General features: G+C 38.7%; 1 protein-coding gene across 1 annotated transcript; it reads left to right on the top strand.

Moving 5' to 3' along the window:
- Positions 1-15,381: 15,381 nt before the first annotated feature.
- Positions 15,382-17,338, top strand: LOC119795433 (odorant receptor 131-2-like). Its single transcript, XM_038303452.1, has one exon. The coding sequence runs from the start codon at positions 15,401-15,403 to the stop codon at positions 16,325-16,327; it is 927 nt and encodes a 308-aa protein (XP_038159380.1). The 5' UTR covers positions 15,382-15,400; the 3' UTR covers positions 16,328-17,338.
- Positions 17,339-19,417: the final 2,079 nt, after the last annotated feature.

The raw sequence follows: 19,417 nt of genomic DNA, 5'->3' as shown, positions 1-19,417 counted from the left end.
CTTTGCTGTCAAAGCTTCTGGTTCAACTACCTGCCTCCATGACAAGACAAACTCAACACTGCCCTCTTGTAGTGGCTGATCAAGTTTTTTTCTCCCTCCTCCTTTCATCTCCTTCTACCTGAGGAAGATTTTATTTTATATTTATTATTTCAAGTTTTCAAGTCTTTCTGTCTGATAGACTCAACTTTTAATGACAAACCAGATCTAAAAAAATCTAAAAAATAAAAGCTTAAAAAGATATTATCAATCATTATAATTATTACTGTATATTACCGTATGCCTGACTGACGGTATAGACAGTGTTTGTGCTTGATTTTTATTGTAATAAATGGCATAGTTATACAATAACATGTCTCCTCCTTTATTAAGGTTTTTAACATTTTATCTGGCCATGACAGGATATAGAATTTTTCCCTAATATATACCTTTCTTACATCATCTGTTTTATATAAATAAATTCATTTACGGTTAAAAAAAGGTTTTTAGTCTTTTTTATATAATTTGTACAGAGTGCATAAAAAAAAATTACCAATAAGCCATCTTCTCATTACATTCTCATAAATTAGCCTAAGAGACCTTAGGGCAACTTTTCTTTTTCTTTTTTTTTTTTGCTGTGTAGGCCACAAACTCAACCATACTACTTCTAAAACTGAAAAAGTTTAACCAACATCAGCTTTTATGGATAGCAAACAAGGAATTTTCAGTTTTCTGCACTTACAGTGTACAGACATCAAACATGATTTAATAAACTTTTAGAGAACAAAAGAAAAAGAGCAACTTGTTTATACTATACATGTATACAGCCAACATTTCTATAGACATGCAGGTTTTGGTAATGTAAATATGTTTATTTCTATTTCACATTTTATTAAGCTGACTACTCTGTCCTCTAAAGTGTATACAAAACATGTAATGCCATTTAAAAGATAAAAATTTACCAGTGTCACTATTTTATTAACAAAATGGTTTAATACAACTAAAACAGTAGAATAAAAGCCTTAAAATGTGCAATGCTTAGAAAAAAAAAGTAATGTAACTCAATAAAAACGTGTCACTCCAAAAGCGATGAGGAACAAAAGACACACCTAGTGTCCATGGAAGGCTGCCTGGACCCAGACCCAGTCAGCAACAAACTATGGGCTAAGCTTGAACTTTTATTCAGTTTACTTCAGTTTTCCAAAACAGAGATAAACAGATATTAAAGGTCTGGCAAAGTTAGGGAAAGAGGTTCTGGCTAAACAGTTTGGGGTTTTCATGATTTGTGATCATTTAATGGGTTTTACTGTTATGTAAAACTTGCTAAGAAGATGTTAATAGCGACCATTTGGTGGCAAAGCTAATGCTGACAAATCCCATTTGCTCTTAATTTGTTTAAAAGCTCCTTTGACTTGATTCCAAATTCTTCAAGAAAAACTTTGGTTCTCAAACATAAACTCCATGCCAATTTTTGAAATGAGAGAGGTTGGATAACGGGGACAAAAGGTCAGACTGGATCTGTGTGGTGAATAAAAAATAAAAGGCGAATAAATAATTCATTTACAGCAGGGCACATGCAGATCAGGAAATAAAGGAATCTCAAATGCAGATGAGTTTATTCGGAGATCATAGAAGCAGCTTGGGCAGAAGGAGTGCAGGAAGACTGAGTATGGGAGTGAAAATAACAGGTGGAGATGAATAGAGACACAAAGACTATGTTCACACAGCAGGCCAATGTTGTGCAACTATAATATATTTGCTGCCCACCCCAGTAGGGGTAGTAAATATGTTTTTTAATCAGATAATATTCATCTGGATGCTCTACTGGCTCAGGTTTAGAAAAACAAATGAAAGTGTGAATCGAGCTCATTCCAAGTTCCATTCAAAGTAAAAACTCTTGACTAAACTCAACTAAACTAAGCTACTATATTCAAAGAAGAACGAAAAACATAGTTGAAAGCCATAATCAATAAAATCATCCAATATTACAGTTCGTCATGGATTTTATGTTTGAAAACCAAGGTTTAACTTGAAGAAGTTGAAATGTGGTCAAATTAGCTTTTGACTAATTTAGAAGAATTGGAATGTGTTCAAAACTATACACAATATAAATCCAAGAGGTAAATAAAGCATTATATAATGTCTCCCACCCCATGCATGAAGCTGCTGCAGAACTGGAGAGCTCCTTCAGTGACAGACTGCTGCTCCCTAAATGCACCAGGGAACGTTATCACAGATCCTTCCTCCCAACAGCTGTAAGACTCCATAACCACCACTGTTCCCAACAACCTTAATAAGTTGTTACATCCATGCTGATTTTGCACAGTTTCTACCTTATTCAGTTAAATAACATGCTCATTTTGCACATCTCTGATGTTGCTGCAAATTTCAAATATCCATTACTGTAAAAATGTCCATAGCTGTATATTGGTTATTTATTCTCCAGCTGCACAGTTTTATATCGTTAAAGCACTTTAAAGTGCAGCATTTTGTTTGTTCCTTTTTTTAAATTATGATTATGCTATTTTTAGACACTCTTCTAAGGTCCACATTTGTGTGACAATTTTTACTATAATCTTTTTCCTGTAACGCTAGCATTTACCCACTGTGGGACAATAAAGGGACGCTCTATTCTATTTACTATTTGGCAAAATAATGTTTTATTTTAAGATTTTCTTAAACAGAAACCAAATAAAATTCAGTTAATACATTTTTAGCCTTTTTTTGATTGAGGTAGTAGCTAGCAAACATGAGGACTCCCACATTTTGGTAATCAAAATGTAATGAGCATATGAGAAAACACATGAAGGTAAACCATATATTAGTGCTCAACCCCTTAGTTTTAGCTTTATAAACAACAGCTTGAACATGTCAGCATGGTGTCCTATACGGTTTAACGAGTTAACATGTCCTTAACCCACATTAAACACATTAAAATTGTCAAAAATCATCAAAGTGACAAATTATTTATCCAGAAACCCTCCCTGACTAGTGCCAGACGTTTGCATCTTTATTTCCGTTTTGAAGGCTTGAGTTTTCTACAGCATTTAGCAGCATAGCAGCAGGCCACAGCAGAGTAATTCTTTGTTTAAGCCAGGTACTGAACATTAGATTAGATTAGATGAGCTTTATTGATCTCACAGCGGAGAAATTCACTCGTCACCTGTTGGCATAGAAGTTACTGAAGGTGCAAACAGGGAGGAAAAGGTGCATTAAGAATAAGCAATATATATACAGTATATCCAGGTATATACAGTATATCAAGATAAATAGAAATAAGGTGCAAGTGTACATGTATCGCACACAATGAAAACAAAATAAAAATAAGAAATAAGACAATAAGAAATAAAAAATATGTACAATCCGGGTGGCTTATATACAGGGGGGAGAAATATTGCACATTTAGCGTATTGCACAGGATATTGTTCACAGTCAATAAATAAAAATAAAAATGTAGCTGCACAGTGGTTTTTACAGGAGTTATTGTTATTATAGTGCAATATTATAGAGTCTGGTGGCAGCAGGAATTAATGCCCCATTTATACTACCCCTCTGAAACCGATCAGTGCCGAGTTTGGACCGAGCATGGATTTATACATCACGCTAGCACGGTTCCTTGCCTCCAATCAGTGGTGCACGTCACTACAGCTCTCAAGGAGGAAATTAATATATACACAAATGGTGGCGTCCATAACATTCAGGAACTAATGTGCCTGGATAGCGTCCTCTGCCCAAAATTTCAATGAAAGCATCGGTCTCGCATTATCCCAGGTCGCACTGCGCTCTTTTGATGCCATTTGTCGTTATTATGCTAAGAAGCAGTTTTTGTTGTGAACAGGTGAAGAGATCTTTCAATTACAAAGCCATACATGGCAAATAACCTTGCAAATGAGTCAGGTGACTGTAAATAGGAGACAACGCAGTTTGCTCATGTGCTCTTGGTTATCAGAGAACCGAGACAAAACTGAACCGTGCAGATCCCTACTGTTGAACTACTAATAGATTTAGCGCGGTTCAGTTGGGTCTGGCACGGTCCAGTTCAGTTGCGTTTCATTTACACTCAATAGTTATCTAGGTTACCGTGCTCAGAGTGTTCTCGGCATGGTCTCAGAAGGGTAGCGTAAATGGGGTAAAAGGAAGCTTCACGCTTCCTGTAAGAATATGAACGTTCTAAAAACTCAGAGGGAAATTTTGCAAAATGTTTTGCAGCAATTTGGTCCTGATGTCACTCATCAGCTCGACTTAGCCTTTGGCCATTTTACAGCATAAGGTCTTTTGCATGTGAGCTTTCATGCTGGCAACACCAATGTGATCCATATTTAACTTTTCATGGCAGTCTGACCATTTAAGTTCTGATCTTTTCACACAAAATGAAACCTGATGGGAATCATTTCAATATATAGAGACTACATCAGATACATATCTGATTTCTTTTAAAGCATCTACAGTCTAAACAGTCATGTTGCATTGCATCAGACTTACGTAATTTCCCTAGATCTGACTAAACATCTACAGAGACTTCTCCACAGCAGCAGCAGTCACTGCTTCTGTAAAGGGGGTTGTTAATAGTGATGCTTTTTCTTCTTTGTCTTCTTGTTTTGATGTTTTTGTTGTTTTGATGTTTTGAGCTGCCATTGCTCAACAGTTTGACAGTAGCACATACATTAACATCAGTATATATATATATATATATATATTTATATTTTTTAATGGAGCTTTATTGAACATTGCTTGTAACAGTTGCCACCCCGGTTCGTAAGGGAGAAATCTCCATGTATTGCAAAAAGGAAAAAGCATTTTTATGTTTTTTTACAAAATTTATTTCAATAAGTATCACAACAATACAGGTGCTGGTCATAAAATTAGAATATCATGAAAAAGTAGATTGATTTCAGTAATTCCATTTAAAAAGTGAAACTTGCATATTATATTCATACATTACATACAAACTCATATATTTCAGATGTTTATTTTGTTTAATTTTGATGATTACAAATGACAACAAATGAAAATCTCAAATTCATCATATCAGAAAATTAGAATATTACTGAAGACCAATAAAAACAAAGGATTTATAGAAATGTTGGCCAACTGAAAAGTATGAACATGAAAAGTATGAGCATGTACAGCACTCAGTATTTAGTTGGGCCTCCTTTGGCCTGTATTACTGCAGCAATGCGGCGTGGCATGGAGTCGATCAGTCTGTGGCACTGCTCAGGTGTTATGATAGCCCAGGTTGCTCTAATAGTGGCTTTTAGCTCTTCTGAATTGTTGGGTCTGGTGTATTGCATCTTCTTCTTCACAATACCCCATAGATTTTCTATGGGGTTAAGGTCAGGAGAGTTTGCTGGCCAATTAAGAACAGGGATACCATGGTCCTTCAACCAGGTACTGGTAGCTTTGGCACTGTGTGCAGGTGCCAAGTCCTGTTGGAAAATGAAATCTGCATCTCCAAAAAGTTGGTCAGCTGCAGGAAGCATGAAGTGCTCTAAAACTTCCTGGTATGTGGCTGCGTTGACCCTGGACCTCAGAAAACACAATGGACCAACACCAGCAGATGACATGGCACCCCAAACCATCACTGACTGTGGAAACTTTACACTGGACTTCAAGCAACGTGGATGAAGTGCCTCTCTTCTTTTCCTCCAGACTCTGGGACCTTGATTTCCAAAGGAAATGCAAAATTTACTTTCATCAGAGAACATGACTTTGGACCACTCACCAGCAGTCCAGTCCTGTTTCTCTTTAGCCCAGGCAAGACGCTTCTGACGCTGTCTGTGGTTCAAGAGTGGCTTGACACAAGGAATGCGACAGCAGAAACCCATGTCTTTCATACGTCTGTGTGTGGTGGTTCTTGAAGCAATCACTCCAGCTGCAGTCCACTCTTTGTGAATCTCCCCCACATTTTTGAATGGGTTTTGTTTCACAATCCTCTCCAGGGTGCGGTTATCTCTCTTGCTTGTACACTTTTTTCGACCACATCTTTTCCTTCCCTTCGCCTCTCTATTAATGTGCTTGGACACTGAGCTCTGTGAACAGCCAGCCTCTTTAGCGATGACCTTTTGTGTCTTGCCCTCCTTGTGCAAGGTGTCGATGGTCGTCTTTTGGACAACTGTCAAGTCAGCAGTCTTCCCCATGATTGTGTAGCCTATAGAACTAGACTGAAAGACCATTTAAAGGCTTTTGCAGGTGGTTTGAGTTAATTAGCTGATTAGAGTGTGGCACCAGGGGCCATCAATTTTGAACCTTTTCACAATATTCTAATTTTCTGATATGATGAATTTGAGATTTTCATTTGTTGTCATTTGTAATCATCAAAATTAAACAAAATAAACATCTGAAATATATGAGTTTGTATGTAATGTATGAATATAATATACAAGTTTCACTTTTTAAATGGAATTACTGAAATCAATCTACTTTTTCATGATATTCTAATTTTATGACCAGCACCTGTATGTGATATTAAGCAAATAATGCAGAGAACCAATTCTTCATCACAGGCCTGGTTCACCTCAATAAAGCACAAACTTAAAATTTCCCTTCTTTTTATCCTACAGCTATGCAACCTTGGAATCCCTCTGGCTCTCCCAAAGCCTAAGGTTGCAGTTTCCTGCATCCGGAGCACACAGTATCCAAGTAAGTTAAAAGAAGTACGCAGTTCATCTTGCCCCCAACCGCAAAGTTCCCAAATAAGGTAAGAAAAATTCACAGGGCATCTTACATCTAACATAGTACACAGTTAACTTTTGTTACATCTATCTCTTACACAATCATATTTGCTATAACTTCGATAAAAATGTCTATTTCTGTTTTTTTTTATTTTATTTTTATTTATCCTTTATTTAAACAGGTAATACCCACTGAGATTAAAAATCTCTTTTGCAAGGGAGACCTGGCCAAGATAGGCATCAAAATTACATCACATCACATCATTACATACACTATATTGCCAAAAGTATTTGCTCACCCATCCAAATTATTGGAATCAGGTGTTCCAATCACTTCCATGGCCACAGGTGTATAAATTCAAGCACCTAGGCATGCAGACTGTTTTTACAAACATTTGTGAAAGAATGGGTCGCTCTCAGGAGCTCAGTGAATTCCAGCGTGGAACTGTGATAGGATGCCACCTGTGCAACAAATCCAGTCGTGAAATTTCCTCGCAGTCAACTGTCAGCTGTATTATAAGAAAATGGAAGTGTTTGGGAACGACAGCAACTCAGCCACGAAGTGGTAGGCCACGTAAACTGACGGAGCGGGGTCAGCGGATGCTGACGCGCATAGTGCGAAGAGGTCGCCAACTTTCTGCAGAGTCAATCACTACAGACCTCCAAACTTCATGTGGCCTTCAGATTAGCTCAAGAACAGTGCGCAGAGAGCTTCATGGAATGGGTTTCCATGGTCGAGCAGCTGCATCCAAGCCATACATCACCAAGTGCAATGCAAAGCGTCGGATGCGGTGGTGTAAAGCACGCCGCCACTGGACTCTAGAGCAGTGGAGACGCGTTCTCTGGAGTGACGAATCGCGCTTCTCCATCTGGCAATCTGATGGACGGGTCTGGGTTTGGCGGTTGCCAGGAGAACGGTACTTGTCTGACTGCATTGTGCCAAGTGTAAAGTTTGGTGGAGGGGGGATTATGGTGTGAGGTTGTTTTTCAGGAGCTGGGCTTGGCCCCTTAGTTCCAGTGAAAGGAACTCTGAATGCTTCAGCATCCCAAGACATTTTGGACAATTCCATGCTCCCAACTTTGTGGGAACAGTTTGGAGCTGGCCCCTTCCTCTTCCAACATGACTGTGCACCAGTGCACAAAGCAAGGTCCATAAAGACATGGATGACAGAGTCTGGTGTGGATGAACTTGACTGGCCTGCACAGAGTCCTGACCTCAACCCGATAGAACACCTTTGGGATGAATTAGAGCGGAGACTGAGAGCCAGGCCTTCTCGTCCAACATCAGTGTGCAACCTCACAAATGCGCTTCTGGAAGAATGGTCAAAAATTCCCATAAACACACTCCTAAACCTTGTGGACAGCCTTCCCAGAAGAGTTGAAGCTGTTCTAGCTGCAAAGGGTGGACCGACGTCATATTGAACCCTATGGATTAGGAACGGGATGTCACTTAAGCTCATATGTGAGTCAAGGCAGGTGAGCAAATACTTTTGGCAATATAGTCTACGTACCTGTTTGTGAACCATTCAGACAGTCTGGTATCATTAGCATTTTATCAGTAATGTGATTGATGACACTAAAAAAGAAAAATAAATTTTAGCCAAAGATCAGAATTGAACATCAAGACCTGCTGAGGGAGCCTAATCCAAAAAGCTCTAAATCAAGAGAGAAGTAAAAATACTAGCATAAGGAAGTGTAGCGTAACACTGGTAATAAAATCTCATACCTAATCAAGAAACGAAACACAATAATATAAACTAATATTGCAAGACAAAGATCGAAGTAAACAACAGTGAATGGTTGGGGTGACTGAGACCACAGCACATAAGACAAAGTGAAGCTGCCATTTTTGTTTGTAGTTTTTTTGACCCACATGTAGAATCACACAGAGAGCCAATGAGTTTTAAGTTTTATTTACAAAAGCAACAAGAGTCTGGAAGTGGAGAACTGATGGAAGTCAGTTGAATTTTCTGGGTAGTCTGAGGTGAAAAAGCAGACTGACCAGGAAGGTGTTGGTTAATGACAACTGATGACATTTATACATTCAATATAAATGTTTATTGTTTAGTTGAAATTCTGTAGCAGATCTAAATAACCCATACTAGTTGATCAAGGACCCCAGGTAGGGTCATGACTCTAATTGTGGGAATCAATGATTTTGAGGAAAGTGTAAGTCATGTGGTGAAACTGAAAGTTATGCATTCCCGTACAATACAGTAACAGTAAAATGTAATATATCAAGCATAACGCTAAAATAATAACAAAACAGGTAAGTCAACAACCATATTTTAGGTGGTGCTGTATATATAACAGCACTTTATCTATATATTTGCCTTTTTCAGATTAGATCAAATCTATATTAGGATTAAACTTGTTAATCAAGTTATTGTCTTTAAAATGCTATTGAAACTGTTGATCATTCTAACTTGTAAAGAAAGATTTGTTGTATAGGTCTTTATAACACTCACCATGATTGACATTTTCTTCTGTAATGTAAGCTTTTCAAGTTTTCATGATCTTTTTAAAAACATTATGTTTTTTAGTTCATATGAAGTATTTTGCAGCTCTTTTGTTTACAATATGTTTTAAAAAGTATCAGAAACATTTATGGTTTAATGTTCTTACCTATGCTGAGGGTGTTCATATTTAGAGAAAGTAAACAGATCATTCTTTGAATAATTAATGACACTCTTTCAGCATCATTTTAATGAGTTTCAGAGGAGCTTATTAAGACACAATGGAAAACAGACAACATGGTAATTATTATCGTCATTACTGCATGAACAAAAACAACTTTTAATGAAAAACAAAACAACACTTCTGAGTGTAATACTCCCACTTGGCACATGAAAGTCAGTATCAAAACTTGACGACTTGACAACTATTCAAGGCCCTACATTAGCAGCCAAAGTTAAACACTTTCACAAACAATTGTTCACCTTATAGTTTCCTTTGCAGTGACTAGTAAAAGTATTCATCTTCCATGAACATTTTCCCATTTTGTGAATTTACTATGAAAAAAGTTCTACTTATTTTATTGAAAGTTTATATGACAGATCAACTCAAAGTAGGCCATTACTGCAGTGGGTTACTAAAGCTTGTCGCTTAAAAAAATATGAAAACAATATAAAAGGTCTATCAATTTAAAAAAAGCTAACTTTTGTTGTCTTTTTTTTTTCATTTATTACAAACGTACATGTTAAATAGGTTTTACCCTTCCCAATAATCAGTAGAAAGGTCTCTACTGACCACAGAAAAATCTGGAATTTCTTCTCAATTCTTGATCTCTTTTTTGCACACTGGGTCCAAATCTTTGAGGTTCCAAAGCCTCTTTGCCATCAACTTAGTAATTAGTACCAACAAAAATTTTACCATCCTATTCAAGGCTCGACTTCACCTAAAACATTAATATTTCTTCCTAATCAGAAGAAACTTTCTGAAAAAATTAACTGCTTATACTTTTATTACGATTAATTCTATGGGCTTTACTGTATCTAAAAAATAAACAAAAGTAACTGTATATATTAGATACAGTATCTATTAGATACAGTTACTTTTGTAACCGCTTGCAAATGCTTCCCGGTCGTAGCAATTCTGACTGGAGCCGGCTGCCTTTGTTCCTGAGTGAGCATAGAGTATCATGGGGTAATTGGATACAAGAAATTTCTCTGTCCTCTCTGAGTCATCTGAAGCACAGAACCTTGTTGTATGGGAGGCAAACCTGCTGATAAAGCTTGGTTTATACTTGCTTCATTGAACAGGGTACGAGGGTTCACCGGTCAAAAGTGACGAAATCATGCCATCTTATGGCATGTTGTTACTTTTTATTCAGTGACTGAAAACAGCATACAGGGATGAGTACATTGGACGAGCTTGTGGTACAAACAAAGATTTAAGTTTTGTTCCATCACATACAGCATAAATAAAGTCTGAAACAACTATCCATGGTATGTAATGCATAAAAAAAAAAAGGTATGTATGGGCTTCACAGGCAGGCTGACTTCCACATTGTCATGTCTGTGGCCGTTTCCGAACATCCGCCCTATGCCCTAGATCCCTCAATACCTATGTAGTACGTGGACGATATATTTCCCCTCATCTGGCAAACCACAAGTGTTGCACACCTTTGTGTTTGTTGAAATGGGAAATTTATTTCCATCAGTTTTCCTGATTTTCCTCTTGCTTTCTTTTCCGTTTTTGGTAGGTTAGTGGACCTAGTTATTTATATTAAAAAGAATAATAGCTGGTAACAGGATAGTGTTCATATTATAATAAATTTCAAAATAGACCAACTGTAATTGTCAGTAGTTCTTCAATTTGATCTGCTTTCTCCATTGCTGAACTATTCAAGTTATAAGGGTGATTATATGGAGACATTTGATATTATTTTTATTGGTTTGGTGCATGGGGAGAACATACGAACTCCATGCAGAAAGACCCTGTGCCATGATCCTGGCACTGGTGGCTGATTGCTCATTTCATTCACCTGTTTAACTCTGCCCGGTTTCTCATTACTGGTAATCTGTTCCACCTGTTTCCAGCTCCTATTTATGCTGCTTGCTTTCCAGCTACCGGTGCCAGATTATTCAAGCTGTTCAGTGTGAGTAACTCTTGCGTTCTGATCTTTCTTCTGATTGTCTGATTCTGACCTGTTTCTGCCCTGTGGATCCTGAGTTTTGCTTTACCCCTGTCTACTCTGTTGATCTGCTCTGTTCTGGGCTTATTCTTGGATTCTACTGGCTTACCGAACCTGGACTGTTCTTCTGACCTCTGCTTGGATTCCCCATCAGTACTTCATTGGCTCTCTGATCTTCTGGTCCAAGAACTTGGTTCTTCTATGACTTTGGCTTTGGATATTCCCTACTCTCTCCTGGAGCTCTCCTAGAGAGATCTATGGGAAATGGAGGCATTCAGGGTAAGCTTTACCATCAGAGCTGCTTATGATGTTTTTCCGACACCTGAAAACCTAAGCCAATGGTATGGCGATGACCTCACATGCTCCTTGTGCCCAAGACCAGCAACACTGAAGCACATCTTAGTGGGATGCAAGACCAGCCTTACCCAAGGTCGCTATACCTGGCGACACAACCAGGTGTTCAGCAGTCTTTCAGCTGTGCTGGAATGCCAGAGGATGAGTGCAAATGCAATTTTGCACACTTGTTTGAGACGGTCAAGCCAGCTTCACCATCACCAGTATTGCTGACATCGGGCAGCTGGGCAGAGCACAGGAATGGAAAATGCGGAGAGCCTGAACAAAAACTTGTGCTTTCCACAAGAAATTTCATCCACCAACCTGCGTCCAGACCTCATTCTGTGATGTCCCTCCCTCAAGCTGGTGTACATCATTGAGCTCATGGTACCCTGGGAGGGTGCCGTATAGGAAGCCTTTGAGCGGAAGAAGCTGAGATACACCAGTCTAGCAGCAGTTGCCCGACAACAAGGATGGAACGTGAAGTTACGCCTGGTGGAAGTAGGCTGCAGGGGATTCATAGAGACCTCAACATCTAGGCTACTGAGGGAGATGGGGGTGCGAGGGAAAAGTCCACAGGTAGGGAATCAAGGACCTCTCTAAGGCCGCTGAAAAGGGCAGCCAGTGGCTGTGGACCAGGAGGAAGGACCTGGCCTGGGGCTCAAAGGGGTGATGGTTGGTGGGAGTGAACCTGGGATTCTGGGATTCACTGCTGAACCCTCTGGAGGAGTTGTGGGCCTATCAGTGAAACACCCAAGAAGGAGGGTGCCCACTTGAGAACCCAAGGCATGCCATCACCCACTTGATGATCACAGGGTCTCATCGGTGCCTTAGGCATCTATTGGGATAACAACATCTTGTCCTACTCAACAGATCTGGACACTGTTGCTCCTCGGCGTTGGTTGACATCAGCTCTGCTCATCACCCAGAATTCAGGGGGCAGGGGCCGCCTCTAGCAGAGGACATTCTCCCTCTTGGATTCATCTCCTTCCTCTGGGATCAGACTGAACTTAGAACCAAGGTCATGACTATTGCTTTAGTAGGTGTCAGCCCTTTATTCTTAGTCACTGACCTGAGTTTCTGTTCCTACAGAGGATCCAGTTTATCCATTCCAGCTGACGAGCAGCCGCACACTGTTAGTGACATAAAGACTTTTTGAACTTATTCAGATCTGTCTGTTTTGAATATTGGATCCAAGGTTTTGAGATTTTGACACCCTTGGCTGGGAATCAAACGCATAATCTCTTTCTGCAAGGTAACAGTGCAACAGCTTGTACCACTGTTGCACTCCTCTCTTACCAAGTTCCAATAAGTGATAAGAAAAACAAAACAATTAATGTAACATATCATTACATTGTGCTTAAAAAATGCTTCTTTTTAATGCTCCCCACAAAAAGGCCTACTGATCCCTGGGCAAATTTTTAGTCATCCACATCATGGCAACCAAGAAATTACATTACATTACATTTACAGAATGCAAATGAAACAAGAAGTTAGCAATTTCTCTAGATATTTTTCTAAATTGCCATGTGGATTGCCTTTGCATAATGACTAGGAAGCCCAGAGATATGGTGTTTAAGTGAGTTCTACATGCACGTCTTAACTTAGATGGTGTTGTGATATTTTACCAGTAGACTATGATTATATTAACTACAGTTGGAAACTGTAGTTAATTAATATCTTGAGATGACCGAAACGTTCGCTGTATGACTAATCCATTTAAGACATTTAAACTGCCTTGACTTGAAATCGCTAAGGATGCTGCTCCTGCTGAAGATAAACCAGGAGTGTTTGTGATGTTACAGCTGAGTTTAATGGTTTGAGTGAATATTGATTGCCAGCTAATTAAATCTCTGCAAAGTGGGGTGGCTCCCTGCTCACAGAACGAAGGGTCGGGGGAAGAAGTTGGTGAATCTATTCCTGCTTTAGAGAGGTTTGATAGACAGGGTGCCAAGGGAGCTCCTCCTCAGGCGACCACAGCTGAGTGTTGGTGTGAAGGCGCAGGGAAGGTTTGGTAGTACAATGCCTAGTTCCACTAAACAGAACAGCTTCAGAATTGAGAGGATGAAGGACCTGAGTGGCATTCATAATTTAGGTTAAAGAGCAGCACTGGGGCCTGACCTAATTCGAAGTACCATCTGCTATGAAACACCCTTGTTACGACGGTAGCAGGACAGCCAACTATGGGACTCTGGTCAGAGTCATCACACTGAGCCGCAGCCATAGCCTAGAGCAGGGGTCACCAACCTTTTTAGGGTGAGGGCCACTTCAAGGGTACCGAGACGTAGGAAGGGCAACCATTACTGACCCATGAGATGCAAGGGTTAGCGTTAGCCTAAACTTTGTTCATTATCAACATATTTTTATTGTTTCTGTTAATTTCTAAGTTTATTTAGACATTGTCATTTTGAAATCTCTATAAATGATTAAAAAGAACAGCAACAGAATAAAATAAAATTTCAAACTTAGCCCACTGGTGGGTTGTTCTTTATTTAGAAGACTCTGAGGGCCCCCCATGGGGTCCTTGAGGGCACCTTGGTGCCCACGGGCACCGCGTTGGTGACCCCTGGCCTAGAGGCTATAGAGCAACAGATCCAGAAGTGTACCATGAATGGTTTCAGAGGCCTTCTAGGAGGTCAGAGCAGAAGTTTCCATCCTACTGGGATAGCTGCTGGCTACACTTGTCAAACGAGAATTTGGATGGCCCGACTCCAACCCTAGAACTGGGACTACGAATATGGCAACTTGAATCCCTTGCCCAAGACATTAAGCGTTTTGACCCCAGTAACACTGAATCCACCATTGATGACTACCTTAGAGAGGTAGAACGCTGTCTCATAGACTTGCCTAATCCCTCTATAGGTAAGTCACAAGTAGAATCTGGAAAACCACTTCAAGAAGTGTTCGTGTGTTCATGGAGAGCCTTCAGCCTTCCATTTGAGACTGCTATTTTTCTCTTTGCCAGGCTTTGATAGAGGAATACTAGGTGCACCACTGACCCAGCTTATGTGATGTTCGGGAATCTGGCATCTAGCAGAAAAATAATTAACAGCCAAAAGAATATTACCGTCATTACAAGCTGCCTATTTTCAGGGGCGAAATGCTCCTGGTTGGGAGGAAAACCACAATCTTCCTCCACAATCTTCATGAGAGCATTAGGGATGAAGTCACAGATAGCAGATAACATGTGTCCATCCTAGCAAGGGAACAGATAGCGAGAACAGGGTTGGTTATGGAGTCAGATATGTGGTGGATAACGTTTGGTTCATTGAAAGGTTTTATCTGTACGATTGGGCTTGGCTGACATCTAAGCACAGATTCCAGTATCTCTGTCGTGAGGGGACTATGAATATGATAATCGTGACAAGAGTACTGCTACTGAAGCTCCTTGTAAATGTTATTATCAACCAGAACTGCAGTGATAAGTTCTGCATCCATTTTTTGCCTGCTTTGTGTTTCAAATTTTATGTCTGCTAGGCGACAGTGCTTATGGGCAGTGAAAGCCAGAGAAGGCTGGACAAGTTTAAATCCATACCTAAAACTCTTCTGGCCTCTTTATTTTCCTGGACCTTGAAGGACCCAGTCCAAACAGACTGGATCCTTGGAGGATGCAGCCTCTGAATCAAACACACCCTATGAATGATGATGCCTCATTAGAGTAAGGGGCGTTCCAAACCTGCAGATGTGTTAACTGTGTTCTGATCAGGGCAAGTTAAGAAATACTTGATCTATGAGTTAGGTGAAGTCTTGCTCTCTGCAAAGCTTCCTCGCATTTAAGATTGACATGACTAACAACAGCTCTGTTGATGGTAAATCCTTCATCCGCAAGATTAATGATAAGGTGATAATTGTACAAATTTTGGTGGTAATTTTTCTATGCATTAACTTTGTGTTAATTACAACTTTTTTTATGAAGGAAATCTTCTACACAAACATGCGCTACATTTTATTTGCCAACACACTTTTTTGTGATTGCACTAATTTAGTAATCACAAATATTTTGCTGAACTTAAGCTATTTTGCTGTTCCTATACCATTATGGTTCTGCATTATCCTCTTCATTGTATCATCGTTGTGTAATTTTGTCACTCCATTGACTCTGACAGCAATGAGCCTGGAGCGCTACGTGGCTATTTGCAAACCACTGTCTCATGCAGAGCTCATTACCTCAAGCAGAGCCCTGCAGGGCATTCTCCTGATTAACTGTCTCAGCATTATACCCTTTATTGTAATCCTTTTATTGTTTTTCTCTTCAGTCAGTTTAAGCCTGTTAAAACATTTTGTTGTCTGCTCTGTAGAAATGTTTATTTTGTACAGATGGCAGAGTGAAGTTAGGTCTGCAATTAGTCAGTTTTACTTCCTGATCATGTGCATCCTCATTGCCTTTTCATATATTCAGATAATGAAAGTTGCCAAAGCTGCATCGGGAGAGAATAAAGTGTCGGTGCGCAAAGGACTCAGAACAGTAATTCTACATGCTTTTCAGCTCTTGCTCTGTCTTATGCAGTTGTGGACCCCCTTCATTGAAGCTGCCATAATTCAGATTAATTTGAGCCTGTTTGTAAACATTAGATACCTTAACTATATATTTTTTAATCTTGCTCCGCGATGTTTAAGTCCTCTGATCTATGGACTCAGGGACGAGGCCTTTCTACATGCACTGAAACACAGGGTGTTTGGTTGCCCATTCAAGAACAATTTGAAACTCTAGTTCTTAAGCATTGACACTGAAACATTATTATTGACCTGTAGAAACATCAAGCCTTTGTATGCCTACAGATGTACTGTATTTTTTTAAGTTTTACTATATCATTTGAACATACTTTAACCAATGTACTCAGAACTGATACTCTAAAAAGGAAGAAATAGTGAACATGGTTAGAAAAAGCATAATAGCTATTTTTTTTACTTTGTGATGTTTGTCGTAATGTGAGCTTAATACCTTTATAGTTCAGAGTAAGAGATGTCAGCTGCTTACATTTTTTAAATGCAGGTCATTAGTTTTTCTTATATCAGTGACAAAAAACTACCTTGTTTCATTTTTCCTAATGTCTAATTGGTGAGCACTACTAGTAATATAATAGAAAAGATAAATATCGTATTTGCACAATTATCTGAGTAATTATGTTTGAAAATGATAAGAAATGAAAAAAAAATGTAGAAACAATAAGATGTGTGAGATGAAAATGTTTCCAGCAGGTGTGTTATCTGTGTTGCTTTAGGACCCAATGTTAATAAGGAAGCTTATGCTAATAATCAATAAATCATAGAAATGCTTGGTTCTCCTGTGTGGACAGGAGAACGAGTCTCAACCCCAAAATGTTGTCATTTAAACAATGTTATCTTAACCTTTTTTAACATCTGGTGGTTGTACATAAACCATATATGCAATTATGTGTCAAAGAGTTGAAAGCGAAGAAAAAGTTAAGGAAAGAAAGAGGAAAAAGAAAAAAATTAAATCTTCTGAGGTGACACTTTTTAAAGTTCCATGCATAACAGTTTAAATACATCCAGCAATTTTTGGAAAAAAAAGTTGTAATTGCTTAAATAACATAATGTACATATGTTTAGTTTTTTGGTGCTGTGGATATAAATCTGATAATGTCTGGAAATTATGGTGTGATAACTGAAGCTTCAGTTAAGTGAGTAGGCTCTTATTTGCATTGTTTCAAGTACAATTTTTTTTCTTCTGTTGTAATGTACCTTCATTTGCTAATTAAAAACCTGAATTTCCCCACTGTGGGACAATAAAGTATTATGTGTATTTTGGCTGATTTCTTTTGTTCAGAACCCCACACACACACACACACACACACACACACACACACACACATACACACACACACACACACACACACACACACACACACACACACACACACACACACACACATTTTTTTAAAGTCATTTTTCTGACTTTATTTTATAAAAGCTTCACTGTTTATTATAATGGCACAATTTGACAAATCAAATTCTTATCTATTAAAAATCGATAGGGATGTTCGATAGGGATGTTCAGTTTTTTAGGGCTAATAATATTTATGATCTAATAACATAAATGTGTGCAAATTTGACAAAACAATTTTGGATTCCAAGAACGGAGCAAGAAGGGGGCCAGTGGTGACCATGGCTAACTATAGTCGATCATTGGCCACCCCTACCACAGTTTGTTTGCAGTTCCCCTTGAAGCATAAATGGCAATGGTCTGTACATTTCTTTTTAGCAGGACGTATGACTTTTAACATGTTATAATTATGCTATTGATTTTATTCATAAGTGTTTTAAAGCGATGTTTGGTTTTACATTTTGATTTTACCCTTCTATGATGATTTTACCTGTAGCAATTTAAGATTTTTTTTAAATGTAAAGTGCATTACAAATAAAATGTATTATTATTATTATTACTTATATAGCACTTTTTCAATTCAGCAGACTTGATCAAAAACTACGTTCAGTCATTCACCCTTTCATGCACACACTCATGATGGCAAGCCCCATTTTAGCAACAGCTATGATCCTTCAGTCAGGGTTGGGATAACTGACAGAAGCAAGGCTGTTGTACACAGGAGCTACCAGGCCCTCTGACCACCATGAGTAGGTAATGCGGGTGAATGGTCTTTCCCAACGACATCGAAAGCTGGAGCAGGTCAAACTCCTGCCTCTTACAACACTGTCTTCCCACATACTTCTACGACCTACAGAAAAAGCCGTTCACCTCTAAAACAGAGCGCGGCAGAAGTGATGATCTCAGGTGAAATGTTCTAACCAGCTTGATTTTTCAGTTGTTAGTTTATTAAAAACAAACTGAAAACAAAATGAGAGTAATAATTTAACTGTTGACATAAAATTACTAAAGTTAAATATACCATAAACAGAATTCACCCTCTTTTCTAGTACTATTTTTTATGATTTACAGAAATGAGGGGATGTTTTGTTCCTCTGCAGTTATCAAGAAGTCTTCTTTAAAATGAGCAATAAAGAACTCCTGCTCAATCCATTCATTGTGTATATTTCAACCAATTTAGACAATATACATGGATAAATATTTATGTAGAATTAGGTAGTGAAGGCTTTGTAAAAATCTAGCCTGTGTGATTGATTTATTTGTTAAAGATGGATGTTTTGCTCATTCACTTTCCTGTTGGTACAGTGTGATTAGACTCACCCTTAACTTGTTTTAGTGCTGATCAGTTTTTGGCCACCCTTCGATGTACATTGGCCACTGTCTAGCCACCCCTATGAGCATTTTCTGGCTCCACCACTGTCGAACTCCATCATTTTTCTTTGCCTCAATCACTGATACGGCTAAAAATGACTACATGTTTAGCTGCATGTCGTCATTCAGGTACTGGTTGTCTCTGTGGTGCCCTGAAAATGATGAAGGATACGTTGATAGTTGCCAAACTTTTGAGGGAAAACCTGATCTGATTCCCAGAGACAGCATCCATCCCATTTTGGATGGAACAGCTCATCCCCTAGTAATGTGGACAAATTTAGTCTTCCAAAACTTTAACAGCCCAGGTTCAACACCAGGAAGCATAGATTAAACCACCTCTCTGCAGTTTCTGTGCAGTAACATACAAATTACTCCATTCAGACAGTATAAAAAATATTGAAAAAAAGTCGGGATAATCTCATTAAAGTCATTATGAGTCCAAGTGAACAAAAAGTAAAAACAATTACATGTGTCTGTATTTGTCATTTCAAATCTCTGCACTGCATTTGATACAGTCGATCAAAATATTGTTTAGAAAGATTCCAACATACTGTAGGAGTTAAGGGAAAACACTATGCTGGCTTA

Source organism: Cyprinodon tularosa, unplaced genomic scaffold (assembly GCF_016077235.1).
Source record: "Cyprinodon tularosa strain WSP-4 unplaced genomic scaffold, ASM1607723v1 ctg51, whole genome shotgun sequence".
NCBI classification, from domain to species: domain Eukaryota; kingdom Metazoa; phylum Chordata; class Actinopteri; order Cyprinodontiformes; family Cyprinodontidae; genus Cyprinodon; species Cyprinodon tularosa.
Note: the sequence above shows the minus strand (reverse complement) of the source record. Positions and strands in the feature narration are given on the sequence as shown.

Bases quoted from the DNA above. Each gene is read 5' to 3' on its own strand.
- LOC119795433 (XM_038303452.1), top strand. From the start codon at position 15,401: ATGACTAACAACAGCTCTGTTGATGGTAAATCCTTCATCCGCAAGATT.